Below are 23,702 nucleotides of genomic sequence, written 5' to 3'. Positions count from 1 at the left end.
ACTAATTTGGGGGCTTCGTCCTGTTATAGTCAGGACTTTCTAATGGCAGTAAGCAGGCACCATGGCCGTGACAATAAAGAGAGATTTTTGGTGGCTCAGTTTTTTATTTTTATTCTGCAGTTGTTACTTTTGATTTTTACTGCGTGAGTGAGTGGGCAGCAAAGTAATTCTTTCTCAGTACGGAGCTGCTGAAAACAGCCTTGTATTAATATTTTTCCTGACGGTTATTGGGATCGCCTATGTCTGTAATTAAAGACGGATCCTTCCTGTGATGGCAGTTGTGGCTGAAAGCGCGCTCTTTCACTTAGTCACATCCTCTGATCGGAGGATCGGAAGGAGTACGGAATTGTTAAAACAGTTTCTCCGGTTGCCATATCTATCCTGGGGCAGAGGGAGCAGTAAGACGTAGGTGTAGAGGTGTTACTGTTGCTCTCTTTACTATGGGGGTGTTAGAATTAAGATGCTGTTTCTGTTAGCACGCTCCAAGTGAATTCTATCATTCACTTTGCTTAGCCCTGATTTAAAGTCTATTTTTTCTCAGAAATTGGTTTTCCTTTTGTAATTTTTTTGCATGCCCCTGTTAGAGGACTCTGCTTGTTTTTAGATTGTTTCTTAAAGGTACAGTAACAAAATAGGATTTTTTTTTTTTTCCAAAATGGAAGAAAAGTCTAAGGCTTCTGTTGCATTCAAGCTTTGTTTAGATAGCCAAGTGGAACCTCCTTTGCCTTTTTGTTCCTTATGTATTGAGAACACAATGTATAAAGATAAGATTTTTAATACTGAGCCACCATTCTCTCAGGTTGATGCTGTTCATGCAATGCCACTGCTTTCTCCTTAAACGTCCCAAGCCTTAACAACGTCACAGGCAGTGCCCTGCTGTTCCTCTCAATCTCCTGGAGGAGTTTATTTGCAAGCAGAGATTGCTGCTCAGGTTTCTTCTGCGGTATCTGAGGCATTAGCTGCCATTCCCATGCTACAGGGAAGACACAAGAGGAAATTAGATAGTAAGGTTTCTGATCCAGTTCTGACTAACCAAGTTGATTTATCTCATAAGTCTGAAGATGATACGTCGGTAGCTTCTGAGGATGAAATTTCAGATTCGGACGGTGTAAATTCTTCTTCTGATGCTGAAGTGGTTTCATTCAGATTTAAGCTTTAAGCTTGAACACCTCCGTGTTTTGTTAAAGGAGGTTTTGGCTACTCCGTGTTTTGTTAAAGGAGGTTTTGGCTACTCTGGACAACTCAGATAACCCTATTGTTGTCAACCCTAAAAAGTCTAGTAAACGTAATAGATACTTTGATGTTCCTTCCTCTATGGAGGTGTTTACTGTGCTACAGAGATTATTGCACGGGAATGGGATAGACTTGGGATCCCTTTTTCTCTGTCGCCGGTGTTTAAAAAGATGTTCCCAGTGACTGACTTCATTAAGGAGTCATGGCAGATGGTGCCCAAATTGGAAGGGGCGATTTCTACTCTGGTTAAGAGAACTACTATTCTTATAGAGGATAGCTGCTCTTTTAAGGATCCTATGGACAAAAAGCTGGAGGCATTTTTGAAAAAGATGTATGTTCATCAGGGTCTCCAATGGCAACCTGCAGTGTGTATTGCCCCTGTGACAAGTGCAGCAGCCTATTGGTTTGATGCATTGTCTGAGTCTCTTCAAACAGACTTCTTAGGAGGAGATCCAAGCGCGCAGAGCTTTATGGTTGAAATGTTGGTCAGCGGATGTTTCATCTAAGTCCAAGCTTTTGGCGATCCCTTACAAGGGTAAGACCTTGTTTGGACCTGGTCTGGCAACGATTATTTCCGATATCATGGGTGGTAAAGGGTCTTTTCTGCCACAAGATAAGAAAAATAGACCGAAAGGACGTCAGAGTAATTTTCGTTCCTTTCGTAACTTCAGAGGTAAGCCTTCCTCTTCCAAGCAGGAACAGTCCAAACCTTCTTGGAAACCCAATCAGTCTTGGAACAAGGGGAAGCAGTTAAAGATACCCGCAGCTGATTCCAAATCAGCATAAAGGGGTTGCCCCCGATCTGGGATCGGATCAGGTGGGGGGCAGACTTTCTCAGTTCTCTCAAGCATGACCGTTGGACTGTGGACATTGTATCCCAGGGTTACAAGTTAGAGTTCAAGACCTTTCCTCCCAGGGGCAGGTTCCACCTCTCAAGATTATCTGCAGACCAGATAAAAAGAGAGGCGTTCTTGAAGTGTGTTCAGGACCTTTCAGACCTGGTAGTGATAGTTCGAGTACAGGAACAGGGTCTAGAGTTCTATTCCAATCTGTTCATAGTTCCCAAAAAAGAGGGAACTTTCCGACCGATTCTAGACTTGAAGTGTCTAGACAAGTTTCTCAAAGTACCGTCCTTCAAGATGGAAACCATACGTTCCATTCTCCCCTTGGTCCAAGAGGGTCAGTCCATGATGACCATAGACCTGAAGAATGCGTACCTTCATGTTCCCATTCACAGGGATCATCACAAATTTTTTTGAGATCTGCCTTTCTGGACAAACACTTTCAGTTTGTAGCTCTTTCGTTTGGTCTTGCCACAGCTCCCAGAATTTTCTCAAAGTTTCTGGGGGCTCTCTTGGCAGTAATTCGGTCTCGGGGAATTGCTGTAGCGCCCTATCTGGACGACATTCTGGTTCATGCGCCATCTTTACAACAAGCAAACTCTCATACAGAGATCTTGTTGTCTTGTCTACGTTCCCACGGATGGAAAGGGAATCTGGGAAAGAGTTCCCTTGTTTCAGCTACAAGGGTAGTTTTCTTAGGGACCATAATAGATTCTCGATTGATGAAGATATTTCTGTCGGAGGTCAGAAAAGCCAAGATTCTCTCTTCTTGCCTCTCTCTTCAGTCTGTTGTTCGGCCATCAGTGGCTCAATGTATGGAAGTAATTGGTCTGATGGTTGCGTCTGTGAACATCATTCCATTTGCTCGGTTACATTTGAGAGATCTGCAGTTATGCATGCTCAGACAATGGAACGGGGATTATGTAGATCTGTATGAGGATAGATCTGGATCAGTCAACAATGGAATCTCACGCGGTGGCTGTCTCAGGAGTATCTCTCTCACGGAATATGCTTTCGGAGACCTTTATGGGTGAATGTGACCACGGACGCCAGCTTATTTGGCTGGGGAGCAGTCTGGGACTCGTAAAGGGCTCAGGTACTCTGTACTCGGGAGGAGTCTGCTCTTCCCATAATCATCTTAGGGTTCAGAGCGATTTTCAATGCTCTGATGGCTTGGCCTCAGTTAGCTTTAGCCCAATTTATCAGGTCCAGTTGGACAACATAACCTCAGTGGCTTACATCAACCACCAAGGAGGGACTCAGAGTTCCTTAGCCATGGAGGAGGTGGCTCAGATTATTCAGTGGGCGGAAGCTCACAAGTGTTGTCTATCTGCCATCCACATTCCAGGAGTGGACAACTGGGAAGCGGATTTTCGGAGCAGACGGACTTTTTATCCCGGGGAGTGGGAGCTCCATACGGAGGTGATCTCCAGCTTGACCTTCTGTTACTAGGAAGATTTGCCATAAGATATGGCGTAAATATCTCTATTGGTGTGAATCCAAGGGTTACTCCTGGAGTCGGGTCAGGATTTCTAGGATTTTGTCTTTTTCTCCAGGAAGGTCTGGAGAAGGGTTTGTCTGAAGGGTCAGATCTCTGCCTTGTCTATTTTGCTTCATAAGCGTCTGGCGGTTTTGCCAGGCACTGATCATAATCAGACCTGTGTTTAAGTCGGTTTCTCCTCCTTGGAGCCTTAACCTTGTTCTTAAAGTTTTGCAGCAGGCTCCGTTTGAGCCTATGTATTCCATAGATATTAAGTTGTTATCTTGGAAGGTTTTATTTCTTGTTGCTATTTCTTCTGCTCTGAGAGTTTCGGAACTCTCAGCTTTGCAATATGATTCTCCTTATCTTATCTTTCATGCTGATAAGGTGGTTCTTCGTACTATGTTAGGTTTTCTTCCTAAAGTTGTTTCGGATAGAAATATTAATCAGGAAATTGTTGTTCCTTCTCTATGTCCTAATCCTTCTTCTCTTAAGGAACGTTTGTTACACAATCTGGATGTTGTGCGTGCTCTGAAGTTCTATCTACAGACGACTAAGGATTTTCGCCAGTCTTCTGCCCTGTTTTTGTTTCTCTGGGAAACTTAAAGGTCAGAAAGCTACAGCTACTTTTCTTTCTTTCTGTTTGAGAAGTATTATTCGTTTGGCTTATGAGACTGCTGGACAGCAGCCTCCGGAGAGAATTACAGCTCATTCTTCTAGGGCGGTCTCTTTTTCTTGGGCCTTTAAAAATGAAGCTTCTGTGGAACAGATTTGCAAGGCTGCAACTTGGTCTTCTCTGCATACTTTTTCCAGATTTTGCAAATTTGATACTTTTGCCTCGGCTTAGGCTTCTTTTGGGTGAAATGTTCTTCAAGAGGTGGTGTCTTCTGTTTAGGTTCCCTGTCTTGTCCCTCCCTAATCATCTGTGTCCTCTGGCTTGGGTATTGATTCCCAACTGTAATTGATGATCCAGTGGACTCACCATATCTTAGGAAAGAAAACAAAATGTATGCTTACCTAATAAATGTCTTTCTTTCCAGATATGGTTAATCCACGGCACCCCGCACTTTATTGTAAGACAGGTATTTTTAAATTTAACATTGGGCACCTCTACACCTTGTTATTCGCTTTTCTCCATTTTCCTTCAGGCGAATGACTGGGATTTGTGGGAAGGGGAGTGATACTTAAGAGCTTTGCTGTGGTGCTCATTGCCTCCTCCTGCTGGTCAGGAGTGATATTCCCAACAGTAATTGATTATCCTGTGGACTCACCATATCTGGAAAGAAAGAAATTTATCAGGTAAGCATAATATTTATTTATTTTTTTTGCTTTGTCCTTTGGGCCAAAGTTTTGTGGGGGGTTCTTTTTTTTTTAGGGTGTCACTCTTCTAGTAGATGCCCATTTACATTATATCTTTCTGGTCCCTTCTCTGGACAGTCTGTAGTATGTCCAAAGGTTGTAAAGTAGCTGGTTTTCTGTCTTATTTTTATGAGATAGCCACTATGGTTAGCAGTATAATCTGCCAAATCAGGTTTGTTTTATCAAACAGCTGTTGAGAAATTTCTGAAGAACAAATCTCCATATGGCTGTCGGTAGACTTTATAAAAAAATTATAAAGGCCTTTAGGAATTTCATATCTATGCATTTTTCAATCTGCAAGGAAATTACGTTGGTGACTGATTTGTTAGTTGCAACTCTGGAGTTTGTCTTTCACTTTTCACAAGGTTCTTGTATGAAATAAAATTCTGTTACAGGATGAGTTTTCTTCTGCATAACTGGCATTTTACCACTAGTATTCATTTAATTGACACTAATTCTGTTGCATTTATCATCTGAGAGATATTTGTACCAAGCAAGGCTGCCGCTAGAAATGTTTGGCCCCCATACTAAACCAGTGGTTGGGGCCCCTTTTATTACAAACTACGCCACACCCACCCACACAATGCCACACACACACACATCATACCACTCACACAACACCATGTTTTGGACACTTTATGCCAAGCATACACCATGCCCCACACACATCCTGACAAAAACACAAATGTTTGCTACTTTATAATTGTCAGACCTAGTAATTCCACATTAGGCATCAGTTTAATTACTGTGATGCACTTATGTGCATCAGGCATAGAAAATATGATTGTGCATGGCAAAATGCTATTTCTAAGCATATGTACCCAACAATCACACAGGACATTACTGCATGCATATATACAGTACATTGACGTATAGATATAAATATTATTATGCTCATTATTTTTTAGAGATATAATTCAGCAAATTGCACAGACATTTTTAAAACTCAATTCAATCTGAGATAAGTCTGATTCTAAAAAGGAATTGGACACATTTCAACACTGGAAGCCTTCCTAAAACCTCTATCAAAATTTGTAGGGAAACAGCTATTGAGTCAATAGAATTTTTGACCAAATACACAGTAAGAAATGCAAATATTCACCCTGCTCCTGAACAGTTACTAAGCTTGGTGATACATTGTCTGCTAAGACTCAGAGCACAATAAAAACAAAATCTCCATGTGCGCCAACGAAGTGCCCCAGTGCTGTATTTTCATACTACACACACAGATTTCTTTTTATGGGGTACCCAAAATGATTTATCATGCTCTCTTTCAACTGTACTTCACACCTATAATCCTTTCGTTAGGATTAAAGAGGTTTGCATTTAAAGTGATTTTGTAAACTTTAACGAATTAAAGGCCAGTATTAAATAACACTATTAAAAACAGGGGCACTTTAATTAAATTTTACAATGATGCTTATTTTTTAAAATACTTACCTTTGCGTTATGATAAACATAACGCCGATCCTCCGCCCGCATCTGCTGCTTTCTATAGCAGATCGATGACAAATCCGGCTTCCTCCAATTGTTTTGTGTCCCCTTTGGCGTCCAGCTCATGGGGCAAAGCAACGATTGGAGGAAGCCAGATTCGTCATCAATATGCTAATGAAGCAGCAGATGCGGACGTAGGATCAGCGTTATGTTTACCATAATGCAAAGGTATTTTTAAAAAATAAGCATCATTGTAAACTTTAATACATTTCAAGTGCCCCTGTTTTTAAGAGTATTATTTAATACAGGCCTTTAATTTGTTAAAGTTTACAATAACTGCAGTTAGTACATACAGTGCCTACTATACACGTGTATAAGTGAACAAAGACACTCTCAAATTGACAGATCATGTGCTCTGTGACAGTAATTTTGATTATAGTTATGCAAATGTTTTTTGTACTTTTAAGGAATACAGAGGAAATCTCAGCACACCAAAAGAACTTTCAGCTAACCCATAACTACAGATCAGAACAATGAATACCTCCTTCCTAATCATTAATGTCTGACAAGCTCACCTTTAGAACTCTGCAATCTTCCTTGAACACTCAAAAAACTGCTTTCCAAGTCTGTACAACTGCAACATACATTTTTACAAAGAGTAACCTCTATGATGGTAGATTAATGAAATTTCTTAATTATACACAGTGGAATTAGGGTTGCCACCTTTTACCCAGAGGATTCCTGGACACTTTTTAAATGGGAGGGTGGGGCGTGGTCTGGGCGTGGCTTCACTGCATCAAATTCAATATGATTTTTTTTTTAATTTTTGGTAGGCATTTAATATTAATTTCTCTTTATAAACATAAAACTACTCTCCCACCCAAAAAAAAAAAGTTGTATAAAGCAATAGAAAACTATATTGTAATTTGTGAAACTCAAAATACATGATATTTGTCCCTCTGGACTCGTTATGGACTTTTTCTAATAAGTAAAACAATACTGAGGAGGAAGAAATAAGGCCCCTAGTTTAAGAGTGACACACAAAATGAATTCACAAAATGGTTACCTCAGACATATGTACATATAATCTGTGTAATGTTTATCAGGTCCCTCGGATACATGTACATTCATACCCTGTCAGACACAATAAAATGACTATGCCTTAGCCCCGCAGTTTACCATTGAACTCACCCAGTTGTCAGTCAGCAGCATGCCAGATTAGCCTCAGCTCATACCGTAACCCGGAGCACCAACCACCTGATGCAGCTAAAATGTAAAGCCCCAGCCAGGCATACAAAGTTACAAACACACAGCCCGCTCACTCCGTGACCTCTGATGCCCGGTGTAACTAAATCATTCTCCCTGTGAAGAACTGCCTGTCTCCCTTGCCGCTGGGCTACTTCCGTTACAGCCGCATCCCTCCTTAAATCACCACGCAATCACCCATGACCCATCCCTCCTTACAGTACCTCCCACCCAGTAATCCTTCTGAGCGTTCCACGGACGGTGATTCAGTAAATCAGAGTCGCTGTCTCTCCTGCTGCTGCACAGTGCACTTGCATTAATCTCCAAACCCCTCCTCTTTCTCACAGTCTAAAGCCTCCCCGGGAACCCCCCCCCCCAGCGCCGAAGTCCCCATTCCTAGTTCTGGGAGTCCTTTCCTCCCCGGCCCTGGAAGCTGCTCTGCACGGGAGCCTCCACTCTACTCCAGGCGGAAGCCCCTCCCTAACCCTCCGATTTGCTGGCCATTGCTCCATATCATTCTGGAACTTATAGTTCCCAGCCATACAGCCTAGAGAGGGCCAAGTCACACCAGACTTAATTTCTGGAGTGACTGTCAAACCATGATGCCAGCACCCCGTCAAAGCCCCGGCCCTCTGGCTCATCAAGCCCATGATGAAGTACCCCCTTTATAACCCCCTGATGGTGTCTCTTGTACCAAGTCTACACAATAGGTTCCTCACATTTTCCGTTGAGGAGAAGTCAATCTGATGTTACCACATCCTTTTTTATTATAGTTTTCCAGAATGTTGATTTCTTCCATTCTTTTTACAAAGAATTAATTATCAAGCTGAGGAAGCAGAAAAACATTATAATTAAGTGCCTAATTTCTTGGTTCCTATACCAAGGAAACATTCTGCTTGCTGTCTATTTCCCCACTCCTCAGATTTTGGGCACAAGTCTCTGACTATCCTTGCTGAAATTTTCGAAGGACCTCAAAGAATTATCTAAAGTCCCTCAAATAAGTTAAGATTGGCAAATTTCAAATAGAGAGCGTAGAGGCATCTGTGCCTTTTTGGCCTTTTCCAGTATCGCAAAGGCAACTTTTTGACACGTAAGTGCTTTTTCTTTATATCCCCTACCAACTTCTTTGTTGTAAATTAAACTTTCATGATTCAGATAGAACATGCAATTTTAAAGAACTTTCCAATTTGCTTTTATCTACAAATTTGCTTTGTTCTCTTGGTATTCTTTGTTGAAAGCTAAACCTAGGTAGGCTCATATGCTGATTTCTAAGCTCTTGAAAGCTGCCTCCATCTCAGTGAATTGTATTAGATTTTAACAGCTAGACAGTGCTAGTTCATGTCTGCTATATAGATACCATTTTGCTCACTCCCATGGTGTTATTTATGAGTCAGCACTAATTGGCTGAAGTGTGAGTTTGTAAAAAGCACTGAGTTAAGGGGGCAGTCTGCAGAGGCTTAGATACAAAGTAATCATAGAGGTAAATAAGTATATTAATATAACAGTGTTGGTTATGCAAAACTGGGGAATGGGTAATAAAGGGATTATCTATCTTTTAAACAATTAAATATTTCAAGTAGACTGTCCCTTTAAGTAAAACAAGACATTTTTATTTTGACTTGTCTAGTTTAAAAAAAGTTGTTTTTGCAAGTTGGTGCAGAAATGTCATTGTTTAAATTGTGATGACGTATTTTGAGAATTAGAATTTGCTTGATTTGAAGAACTAAATTTACATGAAAAATTGGTGACATGAATGATGAAAGTATATTGCAAAGTTTCTCTGAATAGAATCACAAGACAAAGGCGCCTCCTAGTGTGATACAGAATAGATAATTTAGGTATCAAATGAATACTCACAAATGGAGCAGCACCCAATTGTGCTCAGTCAGGCCCACTGGGAACTTGCAGTGTCACAGCGACAGTGCCGGTCACTATCGCTGTGACACTGCAAGTTCCCAGTGGACCTGACTGAGCACAATTGGGTGCTGCTCCATTTGTGAGTATTCATTTGACACCTAAATTATCTATTCTGTATCACACTAGGAGGCGCCTTTGTCTTGTGATTCCATTCACAGAGAAAGTTTGTATCCAGATCATTTACCTGGCAAGGTGCTGACTCCACATTGGGTGTGACTACTACATTTGATACATCATCTGAATGATTCATATGAAACATCTACATCCAAAGGACGCTCTGACCTTGGGACCCATCTAAGGACTGATATCTTGAACAGATAAGTCAACAGGACTTATTGTTTTTATTCATATTGTATTATATATAATATTGGTTACCATATTTTTTAAATATAAAATACTTTTGTCAATTTGTAAATATTAAAGTTGTTTAAAATTGCATGCTCTATCTGAATAATGAAAGTTTAATTTTGACTTGAGTGTCCCTTTAAACACTTGAGTGTTGTTTGATAAGATGATTAAGACCTTGATTCAAGCTAGGGAAGCCTCTCACTAGGTGTATCTATCACAAATTGTGAAAGATGCATTTGCCATGGTGTGCGGCTTGGTGTTATTGTTTGACATCCTTTAGGATTCCTAGAGTCTTGTAATTTCTCGAAGAGTTTGTCTGCCAGTTCTCTGAACAGCCGGTTTTCTGCTTTCTTTTCTCCATCGTAGAAAGATTGCTTAACTTTGAGATATTCAGATGTTTGTTCAAGCACTGATCTGTATTAAACAAGTAATTCTGCCAGCTACTCCACCTTGGAGTCTAAATCTGGTGCTGAACGTATTTTTAGAGCCTCCATTTTAACCCATGCGTGGGTTGGATCTTCAGCTGTTATACTGGAAGGTTCTTTTACTTCTGTGTTTCTGAACTTTCTGCTTAGTTCTGTAAACTTCCTTTACTTATCTTCTGTTATTATATGAGTCTTGAGAACAAGTTATTCTTTTCTCCCAAATGTGTAGGGGGGGGGGGGGTTTATATATATATATATATATATATATATATATATATATATATATATATATATATATATATATATATATATATATATATATATATATATATATATATTCGTAGAAAAAAGGCACTCACTGGTTCAGGTAAAACTTAACATTTAATAAATTAAGTTTAAAATGCATGACGTTTCGGAGGTATTCCACCTCCTTTTTCAAATGCATGATACAGACATTTTGGAAAATACAAAAAGCAGTATAAAATATACAATACCCCTCCACCTTAAATAACCCAATGGCTTCTGATAACGCCGAGCCGCGACCACGGCCCGCATGCTGCAGATCCGGAAGTCATGTGAGCGGAAGTTGCGTCATCTACGTGGATCACGTGATGACGTCGGTTGCCATAGTGACAAATGTTTGTTGTCTAGCGATGACATAGGTAATGAGGAAGGGCCCATCCAAAGGGATATAAAGGCCAAAATCATTTATAATTCCTATTTAACATATAAATCCTCTTGCCTATACTATAAAGTACTGCAGTCAGCCGTATATCAGAGCACTATGTGAACTAAAAACAGTAGAGGCAATCGATCATAAGTGATCAATTACAATTAAAGACATGAATATGGTGGACATATGAATTCTGTTATTATCTTAAGAGAGCTACTTATATATTGGAATGTATATATTACATTACAATATTAGCAGTAATCCATTATATGGGTATTGGGAGATGTAATAGAACACCATTTGTAGATAGCCCAAACCCTAAATAATTTACATATATACATCCAATAAGTTAGTGTATTCTTCATATCTCCTGGAGTATGGCAAAAAATACCTGAGGACTTAAGAACTGGAGATAATTAAAGTCATGTTTGAGAGTCAGTGATTGTGGATGTTATTCTTAGATAGATAGAACAATTATAGTCAATGGAGGAAAGTTAGATCAGTTCCCAGTGTAAAATGGCGAGAAATCGAGCATAGTGTTTAACCCCCTAGGTGTTATAGTGTCCAAGGTATAAATCCATCTTGTCTCCAATCTTAGAAGTCGATTGCCCCTGTCATCTCCCCTTGTCAACGGTGGTACTTGGTCTATCAGCATGGTTTTTAGACTTGATACACCATGCTTATGTCTGGCGAAATGGCGTGCTACTGGCTGATCAGAGTCGCCATTTTTTATGGCTTACCTGATCGCACAGCGATGATTAGCCATACGCTCTCGAAACGTGGTGACCGTTTTCCCTATATATACACAAGGGAACAGGGGCAAATCAGCATATAAATCACATGGGTACTCATGCATGAAAGTCTGTGATTGATTTTATAACGCTTGTTCGTATGTGGATGCTGGAATGTGTCACCTTTCAGCATGCTGTCGCACGTGACACAATCGCCACATTTGAAGCTGCCTTTTTTATTCGATTTTAGCCAAGTATTTGTCTCATAACACCTAGTTGGGTCCGTTTTCACCAGCAAGTCCCGCAAATTTCTTGCTCTTCGATATACCATTCTAGGATACATCAGCTTTTCCTAACTTATCCCCTGATGAGTTCAAGGCCATTAGGGATTTGAGTGATAAGTCAATTATCATAAGGCCTGCGGATAAAGGGGGAGGGATTGTCCTCATGAATTATCATGACTATCGGCAGGAGGCAGGAGGCCAAACGCCAACTCGCTGATGATAAGGTCTACATACGTCTGAAAGGCAATCCTACGATTGCCTTTAAGAAGCAAGTTGACCAGTCCCTGAGATCTGCAATGGAGGCATGTATTTTGAGTGACAAGGAATATGATTTTCTGACACTGGATTTTCCTATAATCCCAGTACTCTACCTACTACTTAAAGTCCATAAAACACTTGCCCAACCTCCTGGTAGACCTATTGTGTCTGCCAGGGGTTCACTGTTTTCAAACATAGCTAAATATATTGATTACCACCTTCAACCAGTTGTCAAGGACACATTTGCTTACTTACAGGATTCCCCTAGCCTTATTAAAATTTGATAGCTTTTGATTCTTTACAAATGGGTGACATCCTAGTCACCATGGACGTCGACAGCCTATACACCTCCATTCCTCATGTGGGAGGTGTGCAGGCTGTCAGGTCCATGGTGGTGGGATCTCATCTGTATAACGGACCTCCCATTGAGTTCCTGTTGGAACTTCTACAGATTTGTCTTGAGAAGAACTATTTTAAATTTTAAAGACTTCTACTTGCAGATCTCGGGGACTGCCATGGGGTCAAACATGGCTCCCACGTACGCCAACCTCTACATGTCCTGGTATGAGCATTACATAATGCGACCCCAGGACATGGTAGAGGTGGTGTACTATACGAGATACATTGATGACGTCTTTTTGATTTGGCGTGGGACCCCAGAAACTCTGATGTCTTGGGTACATGATCTAAACAGTTCGTCAGGTCCAATCAAATTCAAACTCGAATATGACATTGATAGAGTCCATTTTTTGGACCTAAACATCTTTAAGGTAATTGAAGGGGAGGTATGTAGGTTTGGTACGTCTCTTTATACCAAGCCCACAGACCGCAATTCCCTGTTAGATGCACGGAGTTATCATCCCACACGCCAGAAGAAAGGGATAGTAGCCTCTCAACTCACTCGGGCTCTGCGCAACAAAACCGAGGCACACAATAGAGTAGCACAATTAAATGAGATGTCAGAGAAATTGATTGTACGAGGCTATGATAGAGAGATGGTTATGGACATCAAGGAAGGAGCCATAAAACGTTTTGAGGAAACTGGGATCAGAACAAAAGAAACCATCAATTCAGAGGAGAAAATCAATTTCATTACTACATTTGATCCAATGCATCAAAAGGTTGCTGGAGCAATCTCTAAACATTGGGACCTAGTTCACTCTGATAAGTCTCTGCCATTCATGAAACAACAACATCCTAGAATGGTATATCGAAGAGCAAGAAATTTGCGGGACTTGCTGGTGAAAACGGACCCAACTAGGTGTTATGAGACAAATACTTGGCTAAAATCGAATAAAAAAGGCTGCTTTAAATGTGGCGATTGTGTCACGTGCGACAGCATGCTGAAAGGTGACACAGCACCACATACGAACAAGCGTTATAAAATCAATCACAGACTTTCATGCATGAGTACCCATGTGATTTATATGCTGATTTGCCCCTGTTCCCTTGTATATATAGGGAAAACGGTCACCACGTTTCGAGAGCGTATGGCTAATCATCGCTGTGCGATCAGGGAAGCCATCAAAAATGGTGACTCTGATCAGCCAGTAGCACGCCATTTCGCCAGACATAAGCATGGTGTATCAAGTCTAAAAACCATGCTGATAGACCAAGTACCACCGTTGACAAGGGGAGGTGACAGGGGCAATCGACTTCTAAGATTGGAGACAAGATGGATTTATACCTTGGACACTATAACACCTAGGGGGTTAAACACTATGCTCGATTTCTCACCATTTTACACTGGGAGATATGGAGAATACACTAACTTATTGGATGTATATATGTACATTATTTAGGGTTTGGGCTATCTACAAATGGTGTTCTATTACATCTCCCAATACCCATATAATGGATTACTGTTAATATTGTAATGTAATATATACATTCCAATATATAAGTAGCTCTCTTAAGATAATAACAGAATTCATATGTCCACCATATTCATGTCTTTAATTGTAATTGATCACTTATGATCGATTGCCTCTACTGTTTATAGTTCACATAGTGCTCTGATATACGGCTGACTGCAGTACTTTATAGTATAGGCAAGAGGATTTATATGTTAAATAGGAATTATAAATGATTTTGGCCTTTATCTCCCTTTGGATGGGCCCTTCCTCATTACCTATGTCATCTCTAGACAACAAACATTTGTCACTATGGCAACCGACCTCATCCACGTAGATGACGCAACTTCCGCTCACATGACTTCCGGATCTGCAGCATGCGGGCCGCGGTTGCGGCTCGGCGTTATCAGAAGCCATTGGGTTATTTAAGGTGGAGGGGTATTGTATATTTTATACTGCTTTTTGTATTTTCCAAAATGTCTGTATCATGCATTTGAAAAAGGAGGTGGAATACCTCCGAAACGTCATGCATTTTAAACTTAATTTATTAAATGTTAAGTTTTACCTGAACCAGTGAGTGCCTTTTTTCTACGAATATACATTGGATCATTTTCTGAAGTGCACCCTGGAGGCTGTTATATTTGTATATGGAGTGCCTTTCCAAATGACTCTAACACACATATATATATATATATATATATATATATATATATATATATATATATATATATATATATATATATATATATATATATATATATATATATTATGTACAAATAGGAAAATTGTGGTGCAACATCTTTACAACCTTGATGTGGTTTGTGCTTTGAAATATTAAGTGGAAGCTGATCTTTTTAAATTTTTGTCTACTCTTATTGTTTATTATTCTGGACCTTGCAAGGGTTTGAAGGCTACTGCTTCTAGTTTAGCAGTTTGGCTTAAGGCTTTAATCAGAAAGGCATTATTTTGTTGCAGGCAAATTTATTCCAGAACAAATTACTGCTCATTGCACTAGAGCTGGGCCTTTCATAATGATGCTTCTCTTGAACAAACTTGCAAAGCGGCTACCTGGTCGTCTTTGCATACGTTTCTCAAATTCAGTCTTTTCAATGTTTACACCTCGGTTGAGGTGTCTTGGCTGGTCATGATATCTGATTAGTAACCTGCCTTCTTCCTTTATTTGTCCTGCCCTGTCATGGTGCTCTCAGTGTTGTCTTGCTATTAGACATGTGCACAACAATCTTTTCTGAATATTCAAAATACTGTATTTCAAATGCTACAGATGAAAAAAGTTCACAGGTAGTTTTATATACTTACCTTTAGCCTATTGGAGATCCACCCTAAGCCACTTCACTTCATCACAGAGCCCCGGCCACACTCAAAGGAGGCTTAGCGAGTTATCTCCCAGGGCCTTCTCTGTGAAGAAGAGGAGCAGGTTAGCACAGCTCTCCAGCACGCTAAAGGTTAAGTATTTTAACGATTTAAAGGAAAACAAATGAATGCTGATAAATGTCATTATTCATTGGTTTTCTTAAATTTTTGTGCCGCATTTGTTCCGATATTCATTTCATGAAAACTAAACAAATATACGCGTTTTGTTAACAAATATGCATTTGTAACTAAACTAATACACATGTCTACTTGCTATAGAGTAACATATCAGTCAAGACATTAACACCTCCTTTGCTGCACTTGTTTTTCAATAGTCAAACTCCACCCACCATTTACCTTATTCGGAGGAGTCAAAATAAATTTTAGTCTGCAGAAAACAAGTCTAGTCATGGCTAAGTTAGTATAAACTCTATCTTTAAAAGCCAATAGCAGAGTATGCATTTACAGGTCTGAGAATTAGAAAACCCTCTATTTACAGAGCTAAATTACATGAAAGGAGGGCAAAATAAATTATAAAAGTATATTTCAGCATTTTTTTTCTACACATCTAAAGATGTTACATTAATATATCAATGTGTTTACTGTCCCTTATTTTACTATGGCAGCAGAAACTAAAGTGTCACCTTCCTATCTGTGGAAAGCTTACTCATTCCAATAATGTAAAATTAGATATTTAGTAGTCAGCAGAAACAAGTGTTGCAGTGCTTTTTATATTTGATAAATATATTTGCTTCTAAAATTCTTTGACTAAAGTTTCCCATAGTATCTGAATTGTGTATGGTAATTTCTGCTTTGGTAATGACTACAGTGCTGAGCAAGACAGACATTTGAATTTTCCTGTAGTAAATGTCCTTTTCTTGACTATCATAGTCCTTTGTCATGGTCACAGTTGTCTTTCAGCTTTTTGAATTTTTGACAGATAATAATGATTTAATACAGGAATGGGGAACCTTGGTCCTCCAGATGTTTCAGAACTACATTTCCCATGATGCTCAACTGGACTTCAGATTGCCTAAGCATCATTGGGTAATGTAGTTCTGAAACATCAGGAGTTCCAAGGATTACCCATCCCTGGTTTAATACAAAGTATTTGTAGCAATGTTTCTATTTGTATACCTGGAGGAAGAAGTTAAAATAGGAGCTAGCTACTAAAACGTAACAATTAAGAGTAAAAGAAGTTTTCAATATTCAATATTTAAGCAAAGAAAAGATTATAATATGAACCAAGTGACTTCATTTAAAAGTCAGACCAATGCTGAGCTTACACTAGTATGTTACATCTTTAGCACATTTTCTTGCTGAAGCTGATTGATAACATGCAGTGACCTCAAGGCCCGGTAAATTTTAGCTGGACATGTCCAGGGCCCGGTAGATATATATATATATATATATATATATATATATATATATATATATATATATATATATATATATATATATATATATATATATATAAAATATAGTAGGCAGCAGGGATTTGCCCCATCAGTAACTAAGCAGTTCAGTGTGGGTTTAGTGGGGGCCCTGGAGTGCGGGGATCCGGCCAAGGGTCTGTCGCTGTGAGGGCCATGGAGTGTGTGGCCTGGTCCTGGAGGTTGGGGGCCCTTTCTTTGGCCCTTAATGTTGGGGGTCCTGGCTCTGGAGGTTGATGGGCCTGTTGTGGTTAAGGCAGGGAGGCTACCATGTTCATTTGCATAAATTTGAATACATTTGGGTCAGTGTGAGACAGTTTTCCTGGGGCCTTGATTGGTCTCAGTCTGCCCCTTGTGTGCAGTGGGGTAAGAGTGTGCAGTGGGGGCATGACAGGTCAGGGCCCACCAGCAGGGCTATCATGGCCCGGTACTGGGCCACGGCCCGGCTGTTGAGAAACCAGGGTCTAAAACATTCATATTTTTCATTCTAAACAGTGGTTTAGCAATTTATTGGTTCTTGGCAGCAAGCACAGTCGAATGGGTTGATATATCTCTTCAATACAGGAAAGCTTTGGCTTCAAAATATAGAACAGTAATTTATAAATTAAAGCTTTTCTTAAAAAAAATGTGTACTTTTTCTCCAGTGGAATGTAAATTTTGAAATCCATAGCTTTTTAAAGAAAGTCTTACCTTTTTCTGACTGCCTAATTTTTACATGTTGTTTCAGATGTTAAAGAAAGAAGAAGCTATCCCCTGGCCTGGTACATTAGCCATTGTTCACTCGTATATAGCATATAAAGCAGGTGGGCAAATCATGTGTTGTTTTGTTTATGCAAACTAGTAAACCATAATCGTTTACTTCAGGTCTCAGTGCAGAATTTATACGCAGTATTATATACAGCACTCAAGTACAACACTTGTATGTAATATATTAAATAGATGGTTTTGATCATTGAAACTGCTACTCATTTAAATGGTCTGAGCTTACAATGAGAGCAGACCTCACTATCTATCTATTTAATACACAGAAGCCTCTTTATAGAATCTCTTTCTATATGAACAAATGTCAGAACATAAAACAATTGAAAATTAACATTTTAGTTCCTGTCTCTACCTCCCCCATTAGGAAGATGACTATATATGCTATATATTGTTTACATAGCATTTCTTTAGATAGTATAGCAGGCAACTTCAGCTATTTCAAATGGCAAAATAAAAGTAAAATAACTATTTGCAAACAATTTCATACATTCCAGCATGTAAAGAGATCATTGGGAACACATTCAAGGTAGGGATAGACCAATATAGTTTTCTTTCCTATGATATGGTGCGTCCACAACGTCATCAATTACTGTTGGGAATATCACTCCTGGCCTGCAGGAGGAGGCAAAGAGCACCACAGCAAAGCTGTTAAGTATCACTTCCCTTCCCACAAACCCCAGTCATTCTCTTTACCTTGGTGTATGGAGGTGGTAAAGTTTTTGGTGTCTGAAGAAAATTAAATTTCCTTCGCTTAAAGCAAGATTTTATTTAGTATAGAAAGCCAGAGTAGGTTTACTCTGTTCTTTCCCTTTCTCTTGTTAAGTGTATCCAGTCCACGGATCATCCATTACTTATGGAATATATTCTCCTTCCCAACAGGAAGTTGCAAGAGTCCACCCACAGCAAAGCTGCTATATAGCTCCTCCCCTAACTGCCGTATTCAGTCATTCTCTTGCAAGCCTCAACATAGATAGGAGGTCGTGAGAGTCTGTGGTGATTTATACTTAGTTTATTCTTCAATCAAAAGTTTATTTTTAAATGGCACCGGAGTGTGCTGTTTTTCTCAGGCAGTATTTGGAAGAAGAATCTGCCTGTGTTTTTCTATGATCTTAGCAGACGTAACTGAGATCCATTTGCTGTTCTCACACATTCTGAGGAGTGAAGTACTTCAGAGGGGGAATGGCGTGCAGGTTTTCCTGCAGATAAGGTATGTGCAGTAAAATATTTTTCTAGGAATGGAATTGACTAAGAAAATACTGCTGATACCGAAGTAATGTAAGTAAAGCCTTAAATGCAGCGATAGCGACTGGTATCAGGCTTATTAATAGAAATACATACTCTTATAAAAATGTGTTTTAAAACGTTTGCTGGCATGTTTAATCGTTTTTTAACGTACATTGGTGATAACACTGTAATGTTGGTATAGCCTTAAATGCAGTAAAAGCGACTGGTATCAGGCTTATTAATAGAGATACATACTCTTGTAAAAATGTGTTTTAAAACGTTTGCTGGCATGTTTAATCGTTTTTAACATATGTTTGGTGATAAAACTTATTGGGGCCTAAGTTTTTTCCACATGGCTGGCTTAAATTTTGCATAGAAACAGTTAACTGAAGCTTCCCACTGTTGTAATATGAGTGGGAGGGGCCTAATTTAGCGCTTTTTTGCGCAGTTAAAATTACAAAATGAATTATCCAGATTCCCTCAGCAGTCCCATGAATACTACAGGACATTTCTAAAGGGCTAAAAAGACTTCCAAAATCGTTTATAGGGAAGGTAATCCACAGCCCTGCTGTGGCAGTTTTGTTGTGTCTGTTTTTAAAAAACGTCTGTCATTTTTTTGATCTGTTTTTTGCATTAAGGGGTTAATCATCCATTTGCAAGTGGGTGCAATGCTCTGTTACCTTATTACATGTACTGTAAAAATTTTGTTTGTTTTACTGCCTTTTTTCACTGTTTTTCAAATTTTGACAAAATTTGTTTCTCTTAAAGGCACAGTAACGTTTTATATATTTGCTTGTTAACTTGATTTAAAGTGTTTTCCAAGCTTATTAGTCTCATTATTAGTCTGTTCTAAAATGTCTGACATAGAGGAAGCTCTGTGTTCATTATGTTTTAAAGCCATGGTGGAACCCCATCTTAGAATGTGTACCAGATGTACTGATTTCATGTTAAACAATAAAGATAATTTTTTGTCTTTAAAAACATTATCACCAGAGGATTCTGTCGTGGGGGTAGTTATGCCGACTAACTCTCCCCACGTGTCAGACCTTTTGACTCCCGCTTTAGGGACTCACGCTCAAATGGCGCCAAGTACATCAAGGGCACCCATAGCGTTTATTTTACCAGGGGATTCTGTCGAGGGGAAAGTTATGCCGATTAACTCTCCCCACGTGTCAGACCCTTCGACTCCCGCTTCAGGGACTCACGCTCAAATGGCGCCAAGTACATCAAGGGCGTCCATAGCGTTTATTTTACAAGACATGGCAAAGGTGGTGAATAATACTCTGGCAGCAGTATTAGTCAGACTACCTGAAATTAAAGGAAAGCAGATAGCTCTGGGGGTAGATACAGAGCATACAGACGCTTTAAGAACCATGTATGATACTACCTCACAATATGCTTAGTCTGTGGGTGATTTTTTTTTTTTACTCAGGGAAGATGATTTAACCTGATTCTGATATTTCTACATTTAAAATTTATGCTTGAGAACCTCCACTTGTTGCTCAGGGAGGCTTTGGCTGCTCTGAATGAATGTGTACAATCGCAGGGCCAGAGAAATTGTGTAGACTGGATAAATAATATGCAGTGCCGGTGTGTACTGATGTTTTTCCAATACCTAAAGAGGTTTACTAAAAACATTTTTTATTTTTTAATAAGGAATGGGATAGACCAGGTGTGCCGTTCTCTTCCCCTCCTATTTTTTAGAAGACTGTTTTCTAATAGTTACCACCACACGGGACTTCTGGCAGACAGTTCCTAAGGTGGAGAGAAGAGTTTCTACTCTAGCTAAGCGTACCACTACCTCTGGCGAGGACAGTTGTGCTTTTTAGATCCAATGGATAAAAAATGTTTATTCAACAGGGTTTTATCCTGCAGCCCCTTGCATACATTGCTTCTGTCACTGCTGCTGCGGCGTTCTGGGTTGAGTCTCTTGATGAGGCTTTACAGTTAGCGACTCCATTGGATGAATATATTTGACAAGCTTATGCTAGCCAATTCCTTTGTTTTCTGATGCCTTTGTTCATTTGACTAGACTAACGGCTAAGAATTCTGTTTTTTTACTATACTGGCGCGCAGAGCGCTATGGCTTATATCATGGTCAGCTGTCGTGACTTTAATAAATAAGCTATTTAACTTCCCTTCAAGGGGCAGACCCTATTCGGGCCTGGTTTGAAGGAGATTATTGCTTATATCACTGGAGGAAAAGGTCATGCCCTTCCTCAGGATAGGAATCAAGGGCCAAAAAAGGTCTAATTTTCGTGCCTTTTAAAACTTCAGGGCAGGTGTGGCATCCACTTCCTCTAAGGCAAAACAAGAGGGAATTTTTGCTCAGTCCAAGGCGGTCTGGAGACAATTAGACCTGGAACAAAGATAAGCAGGCCAAGGAGCCTGCTGCTGCCTCTAAGGCAGCATGAAGGAACGGACCCCTATCCGGTAACGGATCCTATAGGGGGCAGACTTTCATTCTTCGCCCGGGCGTGGGCAAGAGATGCCCAGGATCCCTAGGCATTGGAATTTATATCCCAGAGATATCTTCTGGATTTCAAAGATTCCCCCCCCCCCCCAAAAAAGGGGAGATTTCGCCTTTCACAATTATCTGCAAACCAGATAAAGGAGGCATTCTTACATTGTGTACGAGATCCATCCAGTTCCAAGAGAGGAACAGGGACAGAGTTTTTACTCAAATCTGTTTGTGGTTCCCAAGGTGAGGGAACCTTCAGACCTATTTTGGATCTAAAGATCTTAAACAAATTCCTCAGAATTCCGTCATTTAAGATGGAAACTATTCGTACCATCTTAACTATGATCCAGGAGAGTCAATAGAGGACTACAATGGATTTGAAGGATGCTTATCCTCACATTGTGATGCATAAAGATCACCTTCGTTTTTCAGGTTTGCCTTTCTAGACAGGCATTACCAGTTTGTAGCTCTTTCCTTTGGGATATCTACAGCCCCAAGAATCTTTATGGAGGTTCTGGGGTCGCTTTGGCGGTCCTTAGGCCGCGGGGCATAGAAGTGGCCCCTTAGTTAGACGACATCCTGATACAGGCGTCAAACATCCAAATTGCCAAGTCTCATACGGACGTAGTACTGGCATTTCTGAGATCACATGGGTGGAAAGTGAACAAGGAAAGAGTTCTCTATCCCCAATCTCAAGGGTTTCCCTCCTAGGGACTCTGATAGATTCTGTAGAAATGAAAATTTACCTGACGGAGTCCAGGTTGTCATAGTTTCTAAATTTCTGCCGTGTTTTTCATCCCATCCGCGCCCTTCGGTGGCTCAGTACATGAATGAAATCGGCTTAATAGGTAGCGGCAAGGGACATAGTACCGTTTGCACGTCTACATTTCAGACCGCTGCAACTATGCATGCTCAGTCAGAGGAACGGGGATTACACAGGTTTGTCCCCCTGTTAAACCTGGACCAAGAGACCAGAGATTCTCTGGTGACTATGTCGGGTCCATCTGTCCAAGGGTATGACCTTCCGCAGGTCAGATGGGACAATTGTTACAATGGATGCCAGCCTTTTAGGTTGGGATGCAGTCTGGAACTCCCTGAAGGCTCAGGGATAGTGGACTTAGGAGGAGACCCTCCTTCTAATAAATATTCTGGGAGTGATATTCCATGCTCTTCAGACTTGGCCTCAGTTAGCAACTCTGAGGTACATCATATTCAGTCGGACAATATACACGACTGTGGCTTACATCAGCCATCAAGGGGGAACAGAAGTTCCCTAGTGATGTTAGAAGTCTTACAATAATTCACTGGACAGAGACTCACTCTTGTCTATCAGCTATCCATATCCCAGGTGTTGAGAACTGGGAGGTGGATTTTCTAAGTCGTCAGACTTTTCTTCCGGGGGAGTGGGATTTCCTTCGGAGGTCAAGACCAAGCAGGAGAGGGCTTTGGTGTTTTTGACAGCGCCTGCGTAGCCACGCAGGACCTGGTATGCAGATCTGGTGGACATGTCATCCTTTCCATCACGGTCTCTGCTTCTGAGACAGGTCCCTCTACCTCAGGGTCCTTTCAACCATCTAAATAGAATCAATCTGAGATGGACTGCCTGGAGACTGAACGCTTGATGTTATCAAAGCATGGCTTCTCCGAGTCAGTCATTGATACCTTAATACAGACATGAAAGCCTGTCTCTAGGAAAATTGAACATAGATATGGTGTAAATATCTGATTGTTATGAATCCAAGGGTTAGTCATGGAGTAAAGCCTGGATTCCCAGGATATTATCTTTTCTCCAAGATGTTTTTGAGAAAAGGGTTGTCAGCTAATTCCTTAAAAGGGACAGATTTTTACTCTGTCTATTTTTTTGCACCAGCGTCTGGCAGGTATTCTAGACGTTCAGGCATTTGGTTAGATCCAAGCCTGTGTTTAAAACTGTTGCTCCACCATGGAGCTTAAACCTGGTTCTTAAGGCTCTTCAAGAAGTTCCGTTTGAACCTTTTTTGTTCCATAGATATCAATCTTTATCTTGGAAAGTTCCTTTTGGGTAGCTATTTCCTCGACTCGTAGAGTCTCCAAGTTATCTGTGTTACAATGTGATTCTCCTTATCTGGTCCTTCATACGGATAAGGTAGTCCTGCATACCAACCTGGGTTTTTTCCTAAGGTGGTATCTAACAAGAACATCACTCAAGAGATAGTTGTTCCATGCTTGTATCCTAATCCTTCCTCAAAGAAGGAACGTCTATTACACAATATTGGACGTGGTTTGTGCTTTAAAGTTTTACTTACAAGCTACTACAGTTTTCATCAAACGTTCACCTTGTTTGTTGTCTATTCTGGACAGAGGAGAGGTCAAAAGACTTCAGCAGCCTC

General features: G+C 40.2%; 1 protein-coding gene across 1 annotated transcript in view; it reads left to right on the top strand.

Moving 5' to 3' along the window:
- Nucleotides 1–23,702, top strand: part of PHF21A (PHD finger protein 21A) — a 631,407-nt gene that overhangs the window by 509,330 nt on the left and 98,375 nt on the right. The window contains exon 15 of the mRNA XM_053720295.1: nucleotides 17,614–17,689. Within this exon, the coding sequence (XP_053576270.1) occupies nucleotides 17,614–17,689 (76 nt within the window). The remainder of the gene's footprint in view (nucleotides 1–17,613; nucleotides 17,690–23,702) is intronic.

The sequence above is a fragment of the Bombina bombina genome, chromosome 7, assembly GCF_027579735.1.
Source record: "Bombina bombina isolate aBomBom1 chromosome 7, aBomBom1.pri, whole genome shotgun sequence".
Taxonomy (NCBI): Eukaryota; Metazoa; Chordata; class Amphibia; order Anura; family Bombinatoridae; genus Bombina; species Bombina bombina.
Note: the sequence above shows the minus strand (reverse complement) of the source record. Positions and strands in the feature narration are given on the sequence as shown.